Source organism: Apium graveolens, unplaced genomic scaffold (assembly GCF_009905375.1).
Source record: "Apium graveolens cultivar Ventura unplaced genomic scaffold, ASM990537v1 ctg6337, whole genome shotgun sequence".
Taxonomy (NCBI): domain Eukaryota; kingdom Viridiplantae; phylum Streptophyta; class Magnoliopsida; order Apiales; family Apiaceae; genus Apium; species Apium graveolens.
The window spans coordinates 70,093-89,659 of record NW_027419391.1 but is presented as its reverse complement, the minus strand read 5'-3'; the positions used below and the strand labels follow the sequence as shown (position 1 = coordinate 89,659).

At 35.6% G+C, this 19,567-nt stretch overlaps 3 protein-coding genes and 1 non-coding gene across 4 annotated transcripts; 3 read left to right on the top strand and 1 right to left on the bottom strand.

The window, feature by feature from the left end:
* Nucleotides 1-702: 702 nt before the first annotated feature.
* Nucleotides 703-12,036, top strand: LOC141703209 (uncharacterized). Its single transcript, XM_074506790.1, has 5 exons — nucleotides 703-860; nucleotides 997-1,158; nucleotides 3,139-3,190; nucleotides 9,261-9,327; nucleotides 11,665-12,036. The coding sequence occupies exons 2-5, from the start codon at nucleotides 1,003-1,005 to the stop codon at nucleotides 11,753-11,755; spliced, it is 366 nt and encodes a 121-aa protein (XP_074362891.1). The 5' UTR covers nucleotides 703-860; nucleotides 997-1,002; the 3' UTR covers nucleotides 11,756-12,036.
* Nucleotides 12,037-12,297: 261 nt separating this feature from the next.
* On the bottom strand, nucleotides 12,298-12,371 carry TRNAN-GUU (transfer RNA asparagine (anticodon GUU)). The gene has a single exon. It is a non-coding gene; the product is annotated as a tRNA-Asn (tRNA).
* A 1,238-nt stretch (nucleotides 12,372-13,609) lies between these two features.
* Nucleotides 13,610-14,879, top strand: LOC141703215 (dirigent protein 10-like). Its single transcript, XM_074506798.1, has 2 exons — nucleotides 13,610-14,146; nucleotides 14,396-14,879. Exons 1-2 carry the CDS (start codon nucleotides 13,661-13,663, stop codon nucleotides 14,783-14,785), a joined length of 876 nt encoding a protein of 291 aa, XP_074362899.1. The 5' UTR covers nucleotides 13,610-13,660; the 3' UTR covers nucleotides 14,786-14,879.
* A 401-nt stretch (nucleotides 14,880-15,280) lies between these two features.
* Nucleotides 15,281-17,698, top strand: LOC141703211 (pentatricopeptide repeat-containing protein At1g77360, mitochondrial). The gene is made up of 2 exons (XM_074506792.1): nucleotides 15,281-15,418; nucleotides 16,131-17,698. Exon 2 carries the CDS (start codon nucleotides 16,162-16,164, stop codon nucleotides 17,602-17,604), a length of 1,443 nt encoding a protein of 480 aa, XP_074362893.1. The 5' UTR covers nucleotides 15,281-15,418; nucleotides 16,131-16,161; the 3' UTR covers nucleotides 17,605-17,698.
* Nucleotides 17,699-19,567: the final 1,869 nt, after the last annotated feature.

Below are 19,567 nucleotides of genomic sequence, written 5' to 3'. Positions count from 1 at the left end.
AATGGTGTAATCAAATTCGACTATGCATTTTATCAATGCAGAGACTGTTTACATAAATGGACACGTTTTTCAAAAGCTGTATTATGGTTCGTTGTTCGACAATTTTTCCAAGACAAACGAACTCTTAGAATATCCATTAATGAAATTTCAGTTTTCTGTTTGTTGTTAGCATGGCCGAAGCAAAACAACCGAGGGCCCTGCGCGATATTGTAAAACTGAGCCTACATTTTTATTTTAATATAAATCTAAAAAGTAGATATATTTCGACAAATAAAAAGAACTATCAAAATACGTTTTAAACAAGAAATATATTTCAAAAAATTCACTTAAAATATATGCTTCTCTCGCATAATTTGTAACGATATCATCTAAAACAATTTCGATTTCGAGTTCATTTAAAAGTTACTTTCGATTGCTATGAAATCAAATCTATTTAACTTTGTTATGACATAGTCGATCATAAATATATATACGATACCAAAATTTTGAAGAAATTTGGAGGCTCTGCATTTTCGGGCGCCCTGACTCACCGAAGCACCCTTGTTAGATGAGAAGTGGTTATGAGTTTTTCTTCTGTCGTCTCAAGTCATATGTTCGATCCTCGCTCACCACAAAAATTTATAAGATTACAAGTCATATTTCTTAAAAAAAAAAAAAAAAGATAAAAATAATACAAATTTGGAAAACAAGTAAATTAGAGAAAGGAGAATTGTTAAAAAAAAATAGCAAAGGGAGAACACATTTTGTACAAGTGGGGCGACTGGGTTTATAAAACCACTGCAGCGATCATAAATCGTAGCCGGAGACGGACAAACTAAATACAATCTTCACTTACTCCATCTTCAGATCCATTTCCGCCTGTAAGTCTTTACATCTCAATTGCGTTTTCGAATCATTTCAATTAAACCCTAGATTTCCCCAAAATTTTGATATCTATGTTATGATTAATTGTAAAACACTTGGATCTAATTGAGTTCAATTGTGTATGTATTGAAGGGTGAGATGGCAGGGTCAGGGAGTTCTATGTTATCTTCGTTGCTATTGTTCACTGTCATTCTCTCCCTTCAGCAAATGTATAGGGGAAAATTGGCTTCTACTGAGTTGTTTACAATTTTTGGGGGATTCATTAGCTCTCTCCTCTTTCTTATGTTGCTCACCGTAAGTCTTTGGTTTCGTAATTTACCTGATTTGTCGTGTTTTTTGTTGATAATTTACAGGTTTATATGTCATGTGGTATTTGCGTTGGGGTAATTTGGTAGGAGGTATTGTGATTCTGTAGTTTGACTTTGGTAGAAAGGCGGTAGAGATGGGAGTGTTGTGTTTCTTGATCCAAGTGTGGTTGGTTAATGTTGTGCAATGTGTAATTTAAGCTCATGTATGTTATTAATTACTGATTTGTTTAATTAAAGTACTAATGCGGTACCTGGATTCTATGGTTTCGAGTGTTACGTGATGGATCCTTGACACTTGGACATGGAACTTTTTTATTTTGGATATTTTGACTAAAATTTGGAGGGTTTCACCAACCGAAACACCGCATATGAGATGAACTTGGGATGTAAAAAGAAGAGAATACACTGCTTTGATATTGCTGTAATAACGTACATTGATAATAGAAGTACAATATACTGAATTGAAGACAGAATATTAATAATTTGTAAGATTTTGTAAAATCGTGTTTAATTTAGATACACTCTTGGTAACACTTTTTTCTTTACTTATGGGTTGGGCACGGAGAAAAAGATAACCAAAGGGGATAATAGGTCCCATTAAGATTAAAAATAAAAATTTCCCATTTATAGGAATGTAAGGAATTGCAATGTATTAAAAGATTACGATGTGTCAGTGTATCCATATGCCAAAATAGAAAAGATTCCCCATGTGGCCAAATTTCTAAATTTTGGATTGGGGTGCCTAAATCCGAGAAGCATAACTAAGATATGTTTTTTCGTGTACTCTGCATTTGAACCACACTGACTGCAAGACAAGCAGGTATAGGGTAATTAAAAGAATTGATTGTGATTAATCAGAATTAGGCAGTGTTATAAAAATCGCCGATTTTGGCGATTAATCTGCCGATTTATCGGCTATCGGCAGCTTTGATTCTTCAAAAATGGTCAGAAAATCGGGTTAAACTCCGGTGAAAATTGGGTCAAACTCCGGTCAAAACGGCCGATTTATACTACTAGAATGAACGATAGGATGATTATAATGATTTATCAGAATGGCAATTGTGATTTGTGGTAGTAGGAAGGCGGTGAACTTGGGGATTGAGGAAGACGGAACGGCGCGTGCACCTCGATTCACAAGTCCAAGGGATAATATGCTAATGTTGTAAACACAGATATACAAGTCAAATGGGCTATATTTGTTTAAGCCCATGGGCTATTTTATACAAAGCCCAATCTTATGTTGCTCTCATATATAAACTATATTTATAAAATTTAAGTAAAATATAAATATAAATTAACCGATTATTACTCTGATTAATCATTCCGATTAATCCCCGATATACCAATTAATCGCTAATCGGTACCTCTATCGATTAGTCCCTATTTCCAATTTTTAAAACCATGGAATTAGGTAGTCTCATACTACAACTGTACAACTTAAATGAAAATATGAAGTTCTCTCAATAAAGAAAATTGGCAGTTATATGTTATTTTCTATGTACGTAGTTTTTCTCCATGAGGTATGATATCTATAATCCTATCCATACATCCTAGATGATCCATGAAAACATAATTCTGACGAGGAACAGGATTGAAGAATTTTTTGTATATGTTATTAATTGGTTATGTGTATGTAGTCTATAAAGAATTAAAAATAATTTTATGTCTTATATGTGGGGCTAGTAGTTTCTTAATTATGTAGGTTATTTTAAAGAAGCCAAAGTGTTAATGGACCTTAATCCATTGGTGTTGTTATTGGATTTTTTACTCCTATATAAGTCATGTAATCCCCCATATATTACGAAGCTTTGATTATACATTTTTGTTGGGAATAATATTGATAAATTATTCTTGGGAATTGTATAAATTATTGCTTATAGCTGTTTAATATCTTGTCCTGCATCAAATTCTTAAAGGTACAATTTGATGTCATGTGGTACCCTCTGATTTGGTATTGTTTTTGCAGTTCATCGGAAATTATCAGGAGTCCAGTGGCGTCAAGACTGGATGGGGTGCTGGTGAGATAATCAATTTTTTGCGTATGGGGATTTATGAAATTTTAATACTTAAAAGAAATGTGGAGTATCCAATTTTACACCTCTTACAGGGTTCAATTGTGTAGAAAGTGCAGATGGAGCCTAAATGAAAACTGATTCGTTTAAGACATTGCATATCCTGCACTTTAACATTGTTCTTCACATGGACGTTTTAAATAATGGTTTTATATAACTAATGGATTTCTGCATGCCGGGATTCTTATTTAGTTACCACTGTTTCTAGTTTAGATAATGTATGTGATAGGTGTGATAGGCGCCTGAGTTCTGGATCGAGTTACGGGACCTTTTACAGTGAAGTCTTGGTCGATTCTTTCCCTTAAGGGGGTGTTATTCTTATTCTTCCTACCTCTCCCTATGTTTGCTTAATTGCAAAGAATAGGAAAATAGTGAGAGCTCAGTTAGAGAGAGCTCACTGATCTCATTTGATATTTGATAAGGAATATTTTTCTCCCTTTTCTTATTTCTCAATGAACCTTTAAATACTTACAAGAAAAAAGCTAATAATCAGCAGCTACTAGCAATAATTCTGCTTCTAACAAATAGCCTGAAAATCTGCATCAATTAGCAATAAATCTGCTACTTTTATGAAGCTAGAAATCTGTAATTACCCAACTAAAAATTTGCAATCAAACAGAATCTTCTCCCATAATTCTAGCTTGCTTGTTTTGACAGCGTCTCTTGTAATAATGACGAAAAGGAACCACCTGGACACTTTGTTGTTGACCAGGTGTATTACTTGTAACATTACTTGTAACATTACTCCTTTCCTCCAAAAAGCGTTTGACCTCAAGCGCGAATGTTGGATATTGTTTCTCAATAAGTTGAGTTGATTCCCATGACGCTTCAGAAGGAGATAAGCCATCCCAATGAATTAGAATATGATACTCTCCTGCAATAATCTTTTTGTCGAGTACAGCTTTTGGGCTTGGAAGAACTTCCCCTTGGTGAATATCTGGATACGTAGGTGATGTCTCATCAATAGATCCTTGAATTTTTTTTAAACAGGAGACATGAAAAACTGGGTGTATTTTGACTGCTTGAGGAAGTTGAAGACGATAAGCTACAGTCCCAATTTTTGCTTGTATGGTAAATGGGCCATAATATCGAGGAGAGAGTTTTTTGTTCCTGTTAGACGCTAGAGATAGTTGCCGATAAGGTTGTAACTTCAGCAACACCAGATCACCGACTTCAAAGTGCACTTCTATGTGAGATTTATCATAGTTATTCTTCATGATATCTTGGGCTTGCAATAGTCTATCACGAATTCCCGATACAATCTGGTCTCGAGTTTTGAGTTCCTGCTCCACAGTCTCCACTCGACTTAGCCCAGAACAATAATTTAGAAGGCGAGGTGGTGCTCTCCCATAAACGACTTCAAAAAGAGTTGTTTTCAGAGAAGAATGATAGCTAGTATTATAGCAATACTCAGCCCAAGAAATCCATTGCGTCCACTTGCGGGGCTGATCACTGGTAAAACAGCGTAAGTAGACTTCAATGGTGCGATTAACGACTTCTGTTTGCCCGTCACTCTGTGGGTGATAGGCTGAACTAAAAGTTAACTTTGTTCCACTCAATTTGAAGAGTTCTGTCCAAAAGGAGCTTGTAGAAATGACATCTCTATCACTCACAATTGTTTCTGGCAGGCCATGCAACTTGAATATATGATCGAAAAACATTTTTGCCACTGAGATTGCAGAATATGGGTGAGACATGGGAATAAAGTGCGCATACTTTGAAAAGCGATCCACCACGACTAGCAAAACAGATTTCCCAAATGAAGGAGGCAAGGCATCAATGAAATCCATTGAAATATCAGCCCATACTTGCAAGGGAACTTGCAAAGGTTGTAGCAAACTAGCTGGTTGTAAATGCTCAGATCTGTTCTTTTGACAAATTGCACAACACCTGATGAAATCTTGGATATTTTTCTTCATTCCAGACCAATAAAAGTCAGATGCTATGCGAAATAGAGTCTTTTGGTATCCTTCGTGGCCTTGGTTATGCAGCGCTGAAATAACAACTTGGATGAGAGGGGAATTAGAATCCAAATATGCTCTCTTTTTGTAGAATATCAGTCCATTAGTATATGACCATTGTGGTGGCAATTTTCCCAACTTGATATTGTTGATAATGGACTGCAATGGTTGGGTAGTTTCTACCTCCTCCATCAAGGCTTTGAAAAGTTCTAGTTATGGCCCAGAAATTGCTGCAATCAGTTCGACATTGTCATCTCTTCGCGACAAGGCATCTGCCACTCGATTCTCCCTGCCTGCCTTATACTCCACTTGAAAATCGTAACTCAAGAGTTTGCTTATCCAGTGTTGTTGAGGGGATGTACTGATTCGTTGATCAAGTAGATACTTGAGACTGAAATGATATGTACGGATTATGAATTTTCTTCCCCATAAATAAGGTCTCCAATGCCGAATAGCTTGTGAAAGCGCAATGAGTTCCTTTTCATAAGCCGGGAGCTTGATGTGTCGTTGAGCCATTGGTTTGCTGTAAAAGGCAACGGGTCTGCCTTCTTGTTGTAACACCGCCCCCATTCCATAATCAGAAGCATCACATTCAGCAGAAAAGTCGTTTTCAAAATTGGGTAATGCCAATACCGGGGTCGTTGTCATGGCACGCTTTAAGTGTTCAAATGCAGCCATTGATTCTCTAGTCCAAGTGAAGGAGTTCTTCCGCAACATATTGGTTAAAGGTGCTGCAATCAAGCCATAATTATGTACGAACTTTCTGTAGTAACCGGTTAGGCCGAGGAATCCTCTAAGAGCTCGAATAGTTGTTGGTTTAGGCCATTGAGTCATAGCCTCAATCTTTTCAGCATCTGCCATCACTCCCTCTGCTGATATAATATGGCCATGATAAGAGATCTTAGATTGAGCCAATGAGCATTTAGATTCCTTTAAAAACAACTCATTTTGTTGTAAGACAGAAAAAACCATTCGTAAATGGTTTAAATGGTCAGCCCATGTGCGGCTATAGACGAGTATGTCGTCGAAGAAACAAGAACAAACTTACGAAGATAAGGCTGGAATACTTCATTCATTAAAGCTTGGAATGTAGAGGGCGCGTTGGTAAGTCCAAATGGCAACACCAGAAACTCAAAATGCCCATGATGCGTCCGAAATGCTGTTTCTCCACATCAGGTAGGTGCATGCGAACTTGGTGGTATCCAGATTTTAAATCCGGATTTTAAATCCAGCTTTGAGAAGTATGTTGAGCCGTATAATTCTTCAAGAAGTTCATCAATGACTGGGATTGGGAATTTATCCTTAATTGTTTGAGCATTCAAGGCACGATAATCAACACAAAATCGCCACGCATTGTCCGCCTTCTTAACAAGCAAAACTGGAGATGAATAAGGAGAATTGCTTGGTCTGATTATTCCCTGTTTTAGCATCTCTTCGCACTGCACTTCAATTTCATCTTTATGCATATGTGGGTAGCGGTAAGGTCTCACAACTACTGGGCCTGATCCGGGTTCCAGTGATATTCTGTGATCACATGCACGAGGAGGGGGTAGACCAACTAGTGTCTTAAATATGCCATGAAATTCTGAGCACAATTGCTTCAAATTCAGCTCTCGTTCCGCTTCTAATTTCATATTTAAGAGAGATGGTTCTGACTTTTGAGCGGGATCCATAAGACCATGCAACTCTACTTGTTTACCGTTCCAATTAAATTTCATCTTCATTGTTGCTTGAGCCAATTGACACCTAATACAGCACCAAACCCACATAAAGGAAGTAAAAATAAATCAAAAGAAATTTTTTGATTACCCACTTGTATTGGAAGCTCTCTGCAAAATTCCGGGCTATTCAATTTCTCTCCATTTGCTACCATGACTCGAAGGTTTTCCTTGGGTTCAACTTTGATTTGAAGCTGATGCATTAGAGATTCGTTCACAAAACTATGAGTAGATCCTGAATCAATGAGGACCACCAAGGGGTGCCCATTTATGCTTCCCTCTACGTGCATCGTCTGATTGTTCAGTGTTCCTGAAATTGCGTGGAATGAGATTTTTGGGTCAGTTTCTGGTACACCTTCCTCGTCAAAACCTTCTAACCAAAACAACCGTTTACACTTGTGTCCAACTTCATATTGTTCATCACAGTTAAAACACAATCCCTTAGACCTGCGTTCCTCCATTTCTACTCGCGAGAGCCTTTTAATAAAAGGAGTTTTAGGACCTCCTGCACCAGAAAAAGTGACATGACTTTTACGAGGTTGGGCAACATCTTCCTTCCCCTTTCCAGTACGCCGCTCATAAAGTCGGGCCAGGCTCATGGTTGTGGTCAAATCTGGTGGGTTGTGAAGCTCAACTTCAACTGCTATGGCTTCCCTCAACCCGCTAATGAATATCTCTTTCTCCTGTTCAGTGGTCAGAGATGTGGTTTGCGCAGAAAGTCTTTCAAATTACCTCTGATATGCCTCAACTGTTTCTGTCTGTTTTAATTTAGATAGCTCTCCCAGTTTACTGCTTCTGATTGGAGGCCCAAACCTCAAGTGACATTGGTTCTTGAAATCATCCCAAGATATATTCGGTCGATCTCTTTTTAGCTTCAGATACCACAATTGTGCATCTCCTTCAAGGTGGAACGAAGCCAGCACTACCTTGTCCTCTTCTATAGTCCTCTGATGGTGAAAAAAGTTATCGCAGCAGCTTAGCCACACCAACGGATCAACAGTGCCATCATAACGAGGAAAATCTAGTTTTGTATATCTAGGCACGAAGTTGTTTCCATCTGTGTTGGTCTTGTCAGATTGATTTCTGGGTTCTCGAGGTGTTCATTGGGAGCTTCCTCCAGTTGATTCTCGGTCATGTCCACGAGAATGCACGATCTTCGCAAGTTGTTCCAGTTGAGCAGTCACGTGCTGATGTCTTGCTTGGTTGGTTGCTTGCTCTGATTTGTAGACATTAAGGAATTCCTCAAATTGTTGTTGCAAAGTGCGTTGTTCCCCCATAACTACTGGCTCTGATACCTAAGTTCTGGATCGAGTTACGGGACCTTTTACAGTGAAGTCTTGGTCGATTCTTTCCCTTAAGGGGGTGTTATTCTTATTCTTCTTACCTCTCCCTATGTTTGCTTAATTGCAAAGAATAGGAAAATACTGAGAGCTCAGTTAGAGAGAGCTCACTGATCTCATTTGATATTTGATAAGGAATATTTTTCTCCCTTTTCTTATTTCTCAATGAACCTTTAAATACTTACAAGGAAAAAGCTAATAATCAGCAGCTACTAGCAATAGTTCTGCTTCTAACAAATAGCCTGAAAATCTGCATCAATTAGCAATAAATCTGCTACTTATATGAAGCTAGAAATCTGTAATTAGCCCAACTAAAAATCTGCAATCAAACAGAATCTTCTCCCATAATTCTAGCTTGCTTGTTTTGACTGCGTCTCTTGTAATAATGACGAAAAGGAACCACCTGGACACTTTGTTGTTGACCAGGTGTATTACTTGTAACAGTATGCCTTAAAAGATCTACAACAGCATTCATAGTTCTGCAACAATGTTTCCTGCAAAAGTTGACCAGTACTAGGAATATATTAGATGCAACTATTTAAGTACACCTGCTGGATCATAAGGCTTGATATAACATTTCCAGTTAAAAAGCTTTATTAAGATACGAGTTGTCTTATAATTAGTGGTAATTCTAGTAGGTGTGTGTATACATTTATTTTTGTTTTGTGATTTTGATAATCATTTATCAGCGTAATTACTAGTTTGGTATATTGCCCAGGGTCCTTGCACTTGTAACTTGGTGTGAAGTGTAAACATTTTGTGGGCTTACAGTTATACATTTTATTGTGTCTCTGTTTCATATACTTTGATTCCTAAGATATTATTACTTGAATACTTGTGTGACAATGGAACTGTGACCTTTTCTTTGCTTGGAGGCGAAGAGGTAGGAGCTATAGGACTTTAACAGCTAATAATTGATTTAAAGAGCTAGTTAAAATGTTTCTTTATCAATTGCTATTCTAACCATTATTAATTAATGAATTTTGATTGGCTGCAGTTATTCTTTCAGAGTTAGTTGCTCTCATTGCTGCTGGCACTGTCCATCGAGTTTGTATCACTACTTGGTAATACTTATCTTCATTATGTGAATTTTTACTAGTCTGTTAGTGTTTTGTGAAAATCCATAGAGTTTGTGTCGCTACTTGATAATGCTTATCTTCATTATGTGAACTTTGACTAATTTGTTTTTATTTAGAACATATGTCACATATTAAGATGGATTGAAAAGTTTGTAACTAAATTCTTTTGCAAGCTTTATATGCTCCTGCCAGGGATTATAATGAATAGTTATCCCAATTTGAAGTTGTCCTGAAAACTATGTTTAGGCCATGATAATTAACTTTTAAGGAGAATTTTTAGTACTTGGATAATGCCAGCCAATAATGGCTTTACCTAAAGGAAATACTTATTCCTTGCTGTTTACTTGCAACTAATTAACACGAACACCAGGTTTCTTAATGAAGATCTAATAAAACAAGATGTTGGTGGTGGCTACTTTATCACCAACCAGTTATATGAATTGTCTGTGAACATGGCATTGTGCTGGCCAACTGGGTAGGTTAATTAATAAACACGAGGATGTGTATGTGTGTCCCTTCTTCTAGCGGTGATGCAGTGTTATAATCTGTGCATTTGTATTTCTCTATCGACTGTGTTATGCAGTGTATATTACTATATTGGTGGCTCATCAGGGTTAGGAAATGGCAAAATTTTCAAAATCCTGATGTTCGTTAATGCTATTTTCAAATTTTAGTTGCAGAGAGGCATGGCTCTCTTGTTGTATACAAGTTGAAGGATGGGCCAGAAATCTAGGATCATGATTAGAACAGTAATGTTTCATGAAGATCTTGTCTAAATTAATTATGCAGAAGTAAACTTATAATATATGTAATTAGTTTGCCTACAACTAAAAGTATATTTATATTTCGTAGGGCCTTTCAAAGTTTAAAGTCTGTATTTGACCGATACTGGGGAACAAATTTTGTTAAATTATTTGTTAATTAGAGCAAGTCCAACGCTCTAGCTATCTTATGTCCTAAGCTAAAATTTAAGGAACTTGATGTGAAATAGTGCTCCAACAGTCTCCTAAACCACTCCTAAAAATTATAAAAATTATAAGACACATCTTCCATCCCTTATGTTTAAGGAAGCATAAGAGCAACTCCAAGAGTTGCTTGGAGGTTCCTTATGAAAACAAATATTATTTGGGCTCTTAAGTTATATAATTTGGGCCTGCTCCAACAACCCTCCTCAAAGTTTCTATTTCTGTTTTATTATTCTGTTTTTTAATAACGGTCTACTGCATTGGCCAAAGGAAACTATGTAGCTGCTGCACCGATAGTATATATACTAGTATTAAATTAGTTTAACATACATTAGAGCCTCCTCAATAATGAGGAAAGCTTTGAAGATTTTAAATATGCAGGGAGTGTTTAGGAGTGTGTTGGAGTTGAGTTTTGTATAAATTTTGTCAAAAAATGACTTAAGAGGAGGAATAGAGAGACACTTGGAGTTGCTCTTAGTGTTTCCTTATTTTGTTTTCATTAATAAAATATTCATTTCTCTCCTAATCTATATTTCTTTTTTCGTAACTTTTTGTTAGTGGATTTTGAATTTTATAATATATTTATAAGGATCAAGCATAAGGAGCATTGTTGGAGATACACCTAGTTATTTACATCGTAAACAACTAAGAGCCAATTTTTATATAATTTAATTAAGGAGTGAGTTAAGACAATGTTGGACTTGCTCTTATGTGTTAATAGTTGGACAAGAGTGTGAAGAATTATCTGTTTTATCCATTAAAATATTTCCAGAAAGGCAAAAAGTTGGATAGATATGATAGTAGTTAATTGCCTGTAAATTTGATAATTACAAGGAATATTCTTTCGTAATTTTGAGGAATATATATCTTAGGGATGCAATCATCTTATTTAAATCAGATTAGATTATATATACTGATGAATATTTGATGATGAACCGGGTGATATATTGTTTTACTACTAAAACTCTCGTAGATGGATCCTGCCCTTCGTTCTACCCCCTCTTCACCTGTCCTACGACAGCTGATGTATTTCTGTTTTGTAAAAAATAAATTTTGGCTCAGCAGTATTTTCGGTCTTTAGCCATAACCAAAATGTGACTCAACTTGACTAATCTTAGTTTTGGATTAGCAAAAAAAATGACATTTATAATTTGACTTGGCACCCTGATACACTCTATGCCAATTTATGGGCGGTGTTTTTGGGATGCTAATAGTGGCATCACTTGTAGCTTCTTTGTATGAGTAACCTAAATGTGAGTTTGTGATTGTGCATGTTATCTTATATAGAAAAGCCCTATTTAAGAAAATTAAAAGAAACTCCTGTTATAAAGACTAACATCTTTGGATGTTGGTGCAGCTTCTTGTTCTCCGCAGGGCTACTGTATGAGGTTAACAAGCTTTCAGGGATGTCAGTGGGCAAAGCAGAATCTAAAGCAAGAAGGTCCTGAACTTACTGTTGTGCGGGCTAGGATTTGATTTCCTTTAGTTAATAGTGGTTTGTTTTTGCCCGGAAGTTACTTTTTATGAGATCTATATACAAAGCAAAGATTTAGATTGGTAGAGGATGATCATTACAAATGAATGAGGTTGCTATGTCAATGCCCTCTGCCCCATCTTAAAAGTTGATTAATCTGCTAGACAAGCAGTGTTGTTTTACTCCTTTTATTTTAGATTGGGATATGTCCAAAGTATTATCCTTATTATTAGTAAACTTATTTACGATGATGAATTTGATAGCGTACTTGCTAGTCATTACTGATATGATTCAAACCATTTTCGTAGATCTGCACATCAATGAAAGCTACCAAGGCTGTGTGTATCGAAGTCTGTTTCAGTTAGAACTTGCAAGACTTAAGAAAGGTAAATAGAATAAGAAATTCTGTTTCAATTAGAACTTGCAAGACTCAAAAAGAATAAGAAATTCTGTTTCAATTAGAACTTGCAAGACTCAAAAAAGTGAATTTTTTTTAAAAAAAGCCAAAATAGAAAACGCTAGAAGGAGGGGTCGAACCTCCGACCTTGTGGTTAACAGCCACACGCTCTAACCAACTGAGCTATTCCAGCTGATGTTTTTAAATTATGAGAATTAAATTTAAACATATACTTGTATTTGTATGAATCCTACACCTATCATGTTGAAAAGAGAGAAGATTTATGTACAAGGGATCTCCTTGTAATGAAAAAGATGGTATACTATTTGTTATAAAAAAATTCTCCAGTTTTATATATATCTAACGTTGCGTAGCTGAGTATCTTTTTTTTAGAATAATTTTAAAGAAACCAAATTGGTAATTAAAATGATTTCAAATAACACTTTTCATGATTTCATTGGATACAAATCAATTAATAATAGTGAACTAGCCTGCATTATATAAATTCTCCCAATAATATCCTCCTAGATTGCAAATCATGAGTATCACATCATTTGATGCCAAATTTCGATTTGATATCTCTAGGACTACTATTCTTATATTTGTATTCTTCCGTATGCGGTAACGAACACTTTTTAGTTTAACTTGTCATTTGATCGATTAAAATTCAAAATTTCAAATATATACGCAATTTCTAGGACGGGTATTTTTCTATTTTTATTTTTATATTTTAAAAAGATCAACTCTTCATAGTTTGAACTTTGAAGTCGTGATCGTGTAGCAGTTAGCACTATCAATTTATGTCATGTTATTGTGGTCTACTGGGAAAGTCATCACCGAAATTAAATGACAGTACTCACACTATATCTTCATGGACACTCTTTGGAGCCTCAAACCTATTGTTAGCACAGACAAGTAGGGGTGGTAATATCAATTATGACCGGAAACCCGACCGAACTCGACCCAACACGAAATTCAATTAACTGAAACAAAACTTGAAAGGGGTCACAAAATGGTCTGGTCAATCCGAAAGTGACTACTGTTACATATTAAGAGAAAAGTATAACAGATGCAATAAAATTGTTGGTTATATTTTTTGGTTGCATGAGAAAGAAATTTTACAGTCATTTTCATTGTTTATCATTCCAGGTGACTTCAATCTTCTAGTCATTTCTAAATCACAGCTCTGATGGCATTAGACATTAGTCAAGAATGTAATTGCATCTGCGTAGTGAGTGATTTCGGTGTAAAATCAAGACTTGTTTATTTTTACAAAGTTTGAACCAAAACACTTGTAGGTGGAGAACTAACCTACTCCATCTCATCAACTCCATCAATGTACCTTTGAAGTACTCATGCTACTAGAATTTTACTAGTAATCTAGTATATATACACAATCAAGATTTAGCACCCCTATCATAACCACTCAAAGATCAAATCTTCTCATAGGACCCTAAACAAAATCAATATTCTTCTATTACAATGGCATTGCGTTCAAGCTCAATTTCTCTTCCCTATAAGCGCTTCATATCCCTCTTTTTCCTAGCCATAACAATCACCTCTGCAACCTCAGCTCGAATCCTCGAAGCAGAAACAACGGTTGAAACCGAATCAACTATACCTCCTGTGGCTGCTTCCTCTACCCCAGCTGCTGCAACTGGCGGAGCAGCTATAAGCCATGATCATCCACTTACATTCTTCATGCACGACATACTAGGCGGAACTAACCCTTCTGCTCGAGCAGTAACTGGCATTGTCAACAACCCTGCTCTCAATGGTCAAGTACCTTTCGCAAAACCTAATGTTGCAAATTTTCCTCTTAACAATGGTGTTCCATCAACTAGTAGTACCAATGGTCTTCTGGACAACAATAACATCCCCTTCCTCACCGGCCTTGGCAGAAGCACATCTAATGTGATTCAAAACAACAATGGAGGATCCGGATTCTTCAATGGTGGCCAAATACAGGCAAGCGGTAGCTAGCTCAATAGGAGCGTGGTTATTGATCCCACTGAACTTGCAATAGCATAAACTTTAACACTAGAAAATCTTAAAACCTCGAATAGTTAGCTAAGGTCACATTCAGGGTCATTATTCTCTTTACCAAAAAAACTATTTAGATTAATTTTTGTTACTTAAATTAATTAATTCATTAAACATCTTTAGTGTTCGGCCCTGACTAATTAATTCTTCTGGCTACGTAAAATTTAATTACAGGGAGCTGGAGCAGACCTGAGGAAGCTAATGTTCGGAACAATCACTGCTATTGATGATGAACTAACCGAGGGACATGAACTAGGATCAGGATTAGTTGGAAAGGCACAAGGGTTTTATGTAACAAGTTCGGGAGACGGAAACAGTCAAACAATGGCTTTCACTGTTATGTTTGAGAGCGGCGGCTATAAGGATAGTTTATGTTTGTTTGGTGTTCACAGAAGTGCAGTTTCGCAGTCTCAAATTGCGGTAATGGGAGGTACTGGCAAGTTTTTGAATGCTAAGGGATATGCCACAATCAAGAATGTTGCAGATGCTAACCCGCAAATTAACAATGGAATCACAGATGGATTGGAAACTGTGTTGGAGATTACTCTGTATCTTGCTTACTAGTGTGTTTGTATTAGTTCATTTTCTATGTGTGTAACTTCTGTTCTTGTACTTTAAAATTTGAATACATGCATGCTTGCTTTCTAGTTGATGTTCCTCTTTCCATGTATTTCCAATTTTTTCCTTAAAAAAAGTCGTCTATAATATAAATTTTTTCTTAACAACTAATTTAACTACTTTCTCCGCTAATTAGAGAGTCAATAGTTACCCATCACGGATACCTCAATTGGTTGAAATCGGGATTTAGAACTTTATCAATTTGAAGTGGAATTTAAATAGATGTAATGTTGGCGTTCTCCAAAAATTAGTAAAGATGCGTATAAACTGTTCTGAAAACCTGATTATTAGAAAATATCATTGATATAAATCTTAAATACATAAATTACGCTATTTTTTTTAAGAAAATAAATTGCACTTAAAATGATACTATAATGAATGTTATCGTGACCACCACATATTTTAAGTTTATTGCTATAGTTAAAAAAAAAAAGGTTTATTGCTAACTCGACAAATATTAATAATATTACCCATTTCTTATATTTTATAAAATCTCGTATTCTCAATTTTGATTTACATTTCCATCAACGATCGGAGCAACCCAGAGTGACCCACTACTGAAGAGTACCGAACACTATTGTAAGATTCAGCTTTTTAAACTTATTTCCCTTAGTTTATGTTTCTATCTTGGAGACTTCAGTTTAATCCATACCATAATAACTAATGTACATTTAAACAGAGCAAGCAACTCTTTTCTCTTCTACGTGTTTGAGGAAATGTCTGAACGAGTGACCCAACGTTTGTTGTTTCTCTTTGTTTAAAAGATTGATTAAGCTTTAATTAGCCAAAAAAAAGATTAATTAAGCTTTCCTTGTAAATGGGGTTCAGAATGTGTTTGTAATTATAATACTAATTGTTATATATCTGTAAATCATATAACGACATATGTGATTTATACATACATGTTAAACAGGAGTTCTAATTATTACATTTTGTGTTATTTGACTGGTGTAATGTAACTTTTTAAGCTCAATTAAGGTCCAAATCATTATTTGATTTTTAAGTCTTGATGGCAGAATACGTTAATTACATAAGCACTTAAAATGTAAATGTTTTAGAAAGCTGAAAAATGTTTCTATGCGACGATTTTATAGACGCTACCTCTTAGGTTTATTAGAAAATTAGTGATACTGTATAGTGATCCTGAAGTTCATTTCTCAGTACCAAAACTGCAGTCTAACTTAATCTAGTCTCTGTTATTTAGTATGATGAAAATTGTTATGATTTATGATCGTCTTATCAAATTTAATAAGTCAAGTGATTTACTCTTACTCCTTTATTTATGTTGCAGATACTTGGTATTCGTTTTCCAGATAGAAACTATGATCATAAAAGGCTGTTGTCTTAAGAAATCATGCTTCAAATCGTTGGTGCTGGCCAGATTTTATAGCTCAAATAAGACAGTTTTAGGACCATCTGATCCAACAAAAAAGATATGCAAACTTATGATGTCTTGTCCAAAATTAGGTCTTGCTGCTGCACTCGACAAAAGTGGGGTAAGGATTTCCCAAGATGTAGTTGAAAAGGTTCTAGCTAGATTTGAGAATGCTGGAATGCTAGCGCATCAATTCTTTGAGTGGGCTGGCAAGCAACATGACTATGAACACAGTGTCAGAGCTTACCATACCATCATAGAGTCTATGGCGAAAATAAGACAGTATCAGATAATGTGGGATCTCGTGAATAGTATGGGTACCAAGGAAATGCTAAATATCGAAACGTTTTGTATAATCATGAGAAGGTATGCCAGGTGCCAGAAGGTGGAGGAGACAGTTTATGCTTTCAATGTTATGGAAAAATATAAAATTCAACCAAATCTAGCTGCTTTTAATGGTTTGCTAAGTGCTTTATGCAAGTCTAAAAATGTAAGAAAGGCTCAAGAGATCTTTGATAACATGAAAGAACGATTTGATCCTGATTCTAAAACCTACAGCATATTACTTGATGGGTGGGGAAGGGATCCTAATCTTCCCAAGGCTAGGATGATATATAGAGAAATGGTCAAAGTGGGTTGTGAAGTTGATATTGTAACGCACAGTATCATGGTTGACATCCTTTGCAAGGGTGGAAGGGTAGATGAAGCCATCAAAATTGTCAAGGACATGGACTCTAAAGGATGTAGGCCAACATCATTCATCTATAGTGTTTTAATTCATACTTATGGGATAGAAAATCGGATTGAAGATGCTATTGAAACGTTTTTTCAAATGGAAAAGAATGGCATCATTCCTGATGTGGCTGTATACAATGCATTTATCGGTGCTTTTTGTAAGGTAAGCAAGATGCAGAATGTGTACATGATTTTGGATGAAATGGAATACAAGGGGGTGATCCCGAATTCAAGGACTTTCAATATTATATTAAGCAACTTGATTGAGCGTGAAGAAACTGATGAAGCTTATAAGGTCTTCCTTAGAATGACTAAGATTTGTGATCCAGATTCAGATACATACACGTTGATGATAAAGATGTTCTGTGACAGAGATGAGCTTGAAAGGGCTCAAAAAGTGTGGAGGTACATGAAAAAGAAACAATTTCTTCCAAGCATGCACACATTCTGTGCACTTATTGATGGATTTTGTGATAAGGCTGATGCCGAGCGGGCCTGTGTCTTAATGGAAGAGATGATAGAAAAAGGAATCCGACCCTCACGGATGACATTCAAGAAACTAAGGCAACTGCTTATAAAGGAACAGAGAGAAGATGTTCTTAAATTTCTTCAAAACAAACTGGATCTTCTAGTTAAAGAACCTTTATGTGATTGAAATCCTAGATTGAAGAATTACTTGCGTAATCCAGTTATGTTATATTTGAGATTACCGTAGAAACCAATTAATTTGATTTAAAAAAATCATTTTACAACCATGTTTTCATCTTTTGTGAATTATAGATTTATGTTAAACATCAAGTGTAGCTTAGCTTGGGTGATAAATGGATCAAAACAAAGATAATGTACACATTTAACTGTTAGATGGTTGAAAGATTAACAGTTATTAAAAATGGCTACTTATGTGTTATGAACTTAAAATGGATCTGCCCTGGCTAGCTCTGTTACACACAGTAGAAAAACAATTCCCTAAAAACAGCCACAGTTGCCTCAACAACTTGAGGGTTAAACAGGCCAAAATCTGGAGTGGTGGAGGCAGTTTTGACTTTGGGTAATATTATCCTTGTCAATCACGATTCATTATGAAAAGTTAGGTCCCTCAGATTAGCAATCTCAGCGCTGGTGTTGGCCACAGACGGAGGAGGTGTTGCAGTGGAGTGAACCACGCATTTCCTGGGTATCCATCTCAGTTTCAATGTGTTTACACTTCAGCTTTGTATATATCGAGTAATGGAAAAAAGCAAGTTGCAGATCTGTTGGGGAAGATTGTCCACCGAACTTTGGTTGGATAAAGAAACGCAAACCTATTTGCCAGAAAAAGATGCAAAAAACATCCAGCCATTCTTTTGTGGACAATCTCCCGGACTCTTTATTACCATGCTTTGTGGCATCAAATAGATCATGATCCACATTTGTCATCCAACATAATGTTGATGTACTCTTCTGTCTCATCTACATACTCTGTCAGCAACCACCCGAATATAGAAAATGTCATTTAAACAAGGGAACTAATCATGATAACCAAAAAAAGCACAACTCACAAAGTTGTTATCGAGAATTGAGACGCATACAAGTATAAGATCATATATTTAAGAAGTTGTTTGACACACTGTATAGTTTACCAAGTATCCCATCAATTTCCACAAAAAAATTATTTCAGAGAAATGTTATTGATTAACTATTTTTGATAAAATATAACCTTTGAATTTATTAGTAAATATTAAGAAATATTATTCAAAAAATAGCTTTTGTAAACATCTTTTAATTATGATGGGATCCACTTATGATAATGACAAACGGAAAACATTCAACTGAGCAACAACATCGTTTCTCTCCCGTTTAAAACATGATTTTATGACGTCTATATCTATCCAACAAACTATAAGAGAATTCTGTGACGTAGAAACTAGATGATTTCATGATGTCTATGTCTATCCAATAAAGATTTCTGTGATAGAAATGATTTAGTGAAGAGGCAACTACTACTTGAAAGTAGCAGTCATGAGCTAACACTACATGTATGCATGTAGCATGTATGTATATGGTAGTTGAAAATCAACATAATAACAAACACGCACAATGTACATTACATGCAAAATGATTTAATCAAGCTGTGTGAGGGGCTCGGCAAAGCAGGTGGAAGCAAGGCTCAAGAGACGGGATCCTAAAATGACAGAGTTGATGAAAGGCTAGAGAGCATTTGAAAGATCATGGATATTCTTAACATCTCATTATATATTTTCTTTTTGTTAAGTTTAACATCTCAAATTTTCTATCAGACAATTGAGTCCTTTTTTTGGTAGATTTTTGCGCTTCTGGTGATCAGAATTTAAACATACATATGCAACTACTAATTTATTATACTGAAAATGAAAATAAAACCAAATTAGGGGGCAGTAAAAAATGAATGCACCAGGAGGTAATCTATCTATTATATAATAGAGCAAATAGGGGGTTGATTGAGACAATTTATTCAATTAAAATTACTGAATTACCCCTCAAATATATGTATAAATAAATATCAAATATAATACCATATATTATTTACATCTAACTCATTAAGTATTATTAATTTTATATTTATTATTACTTCATTATTGACTCTTAATAGCTTAGATTTT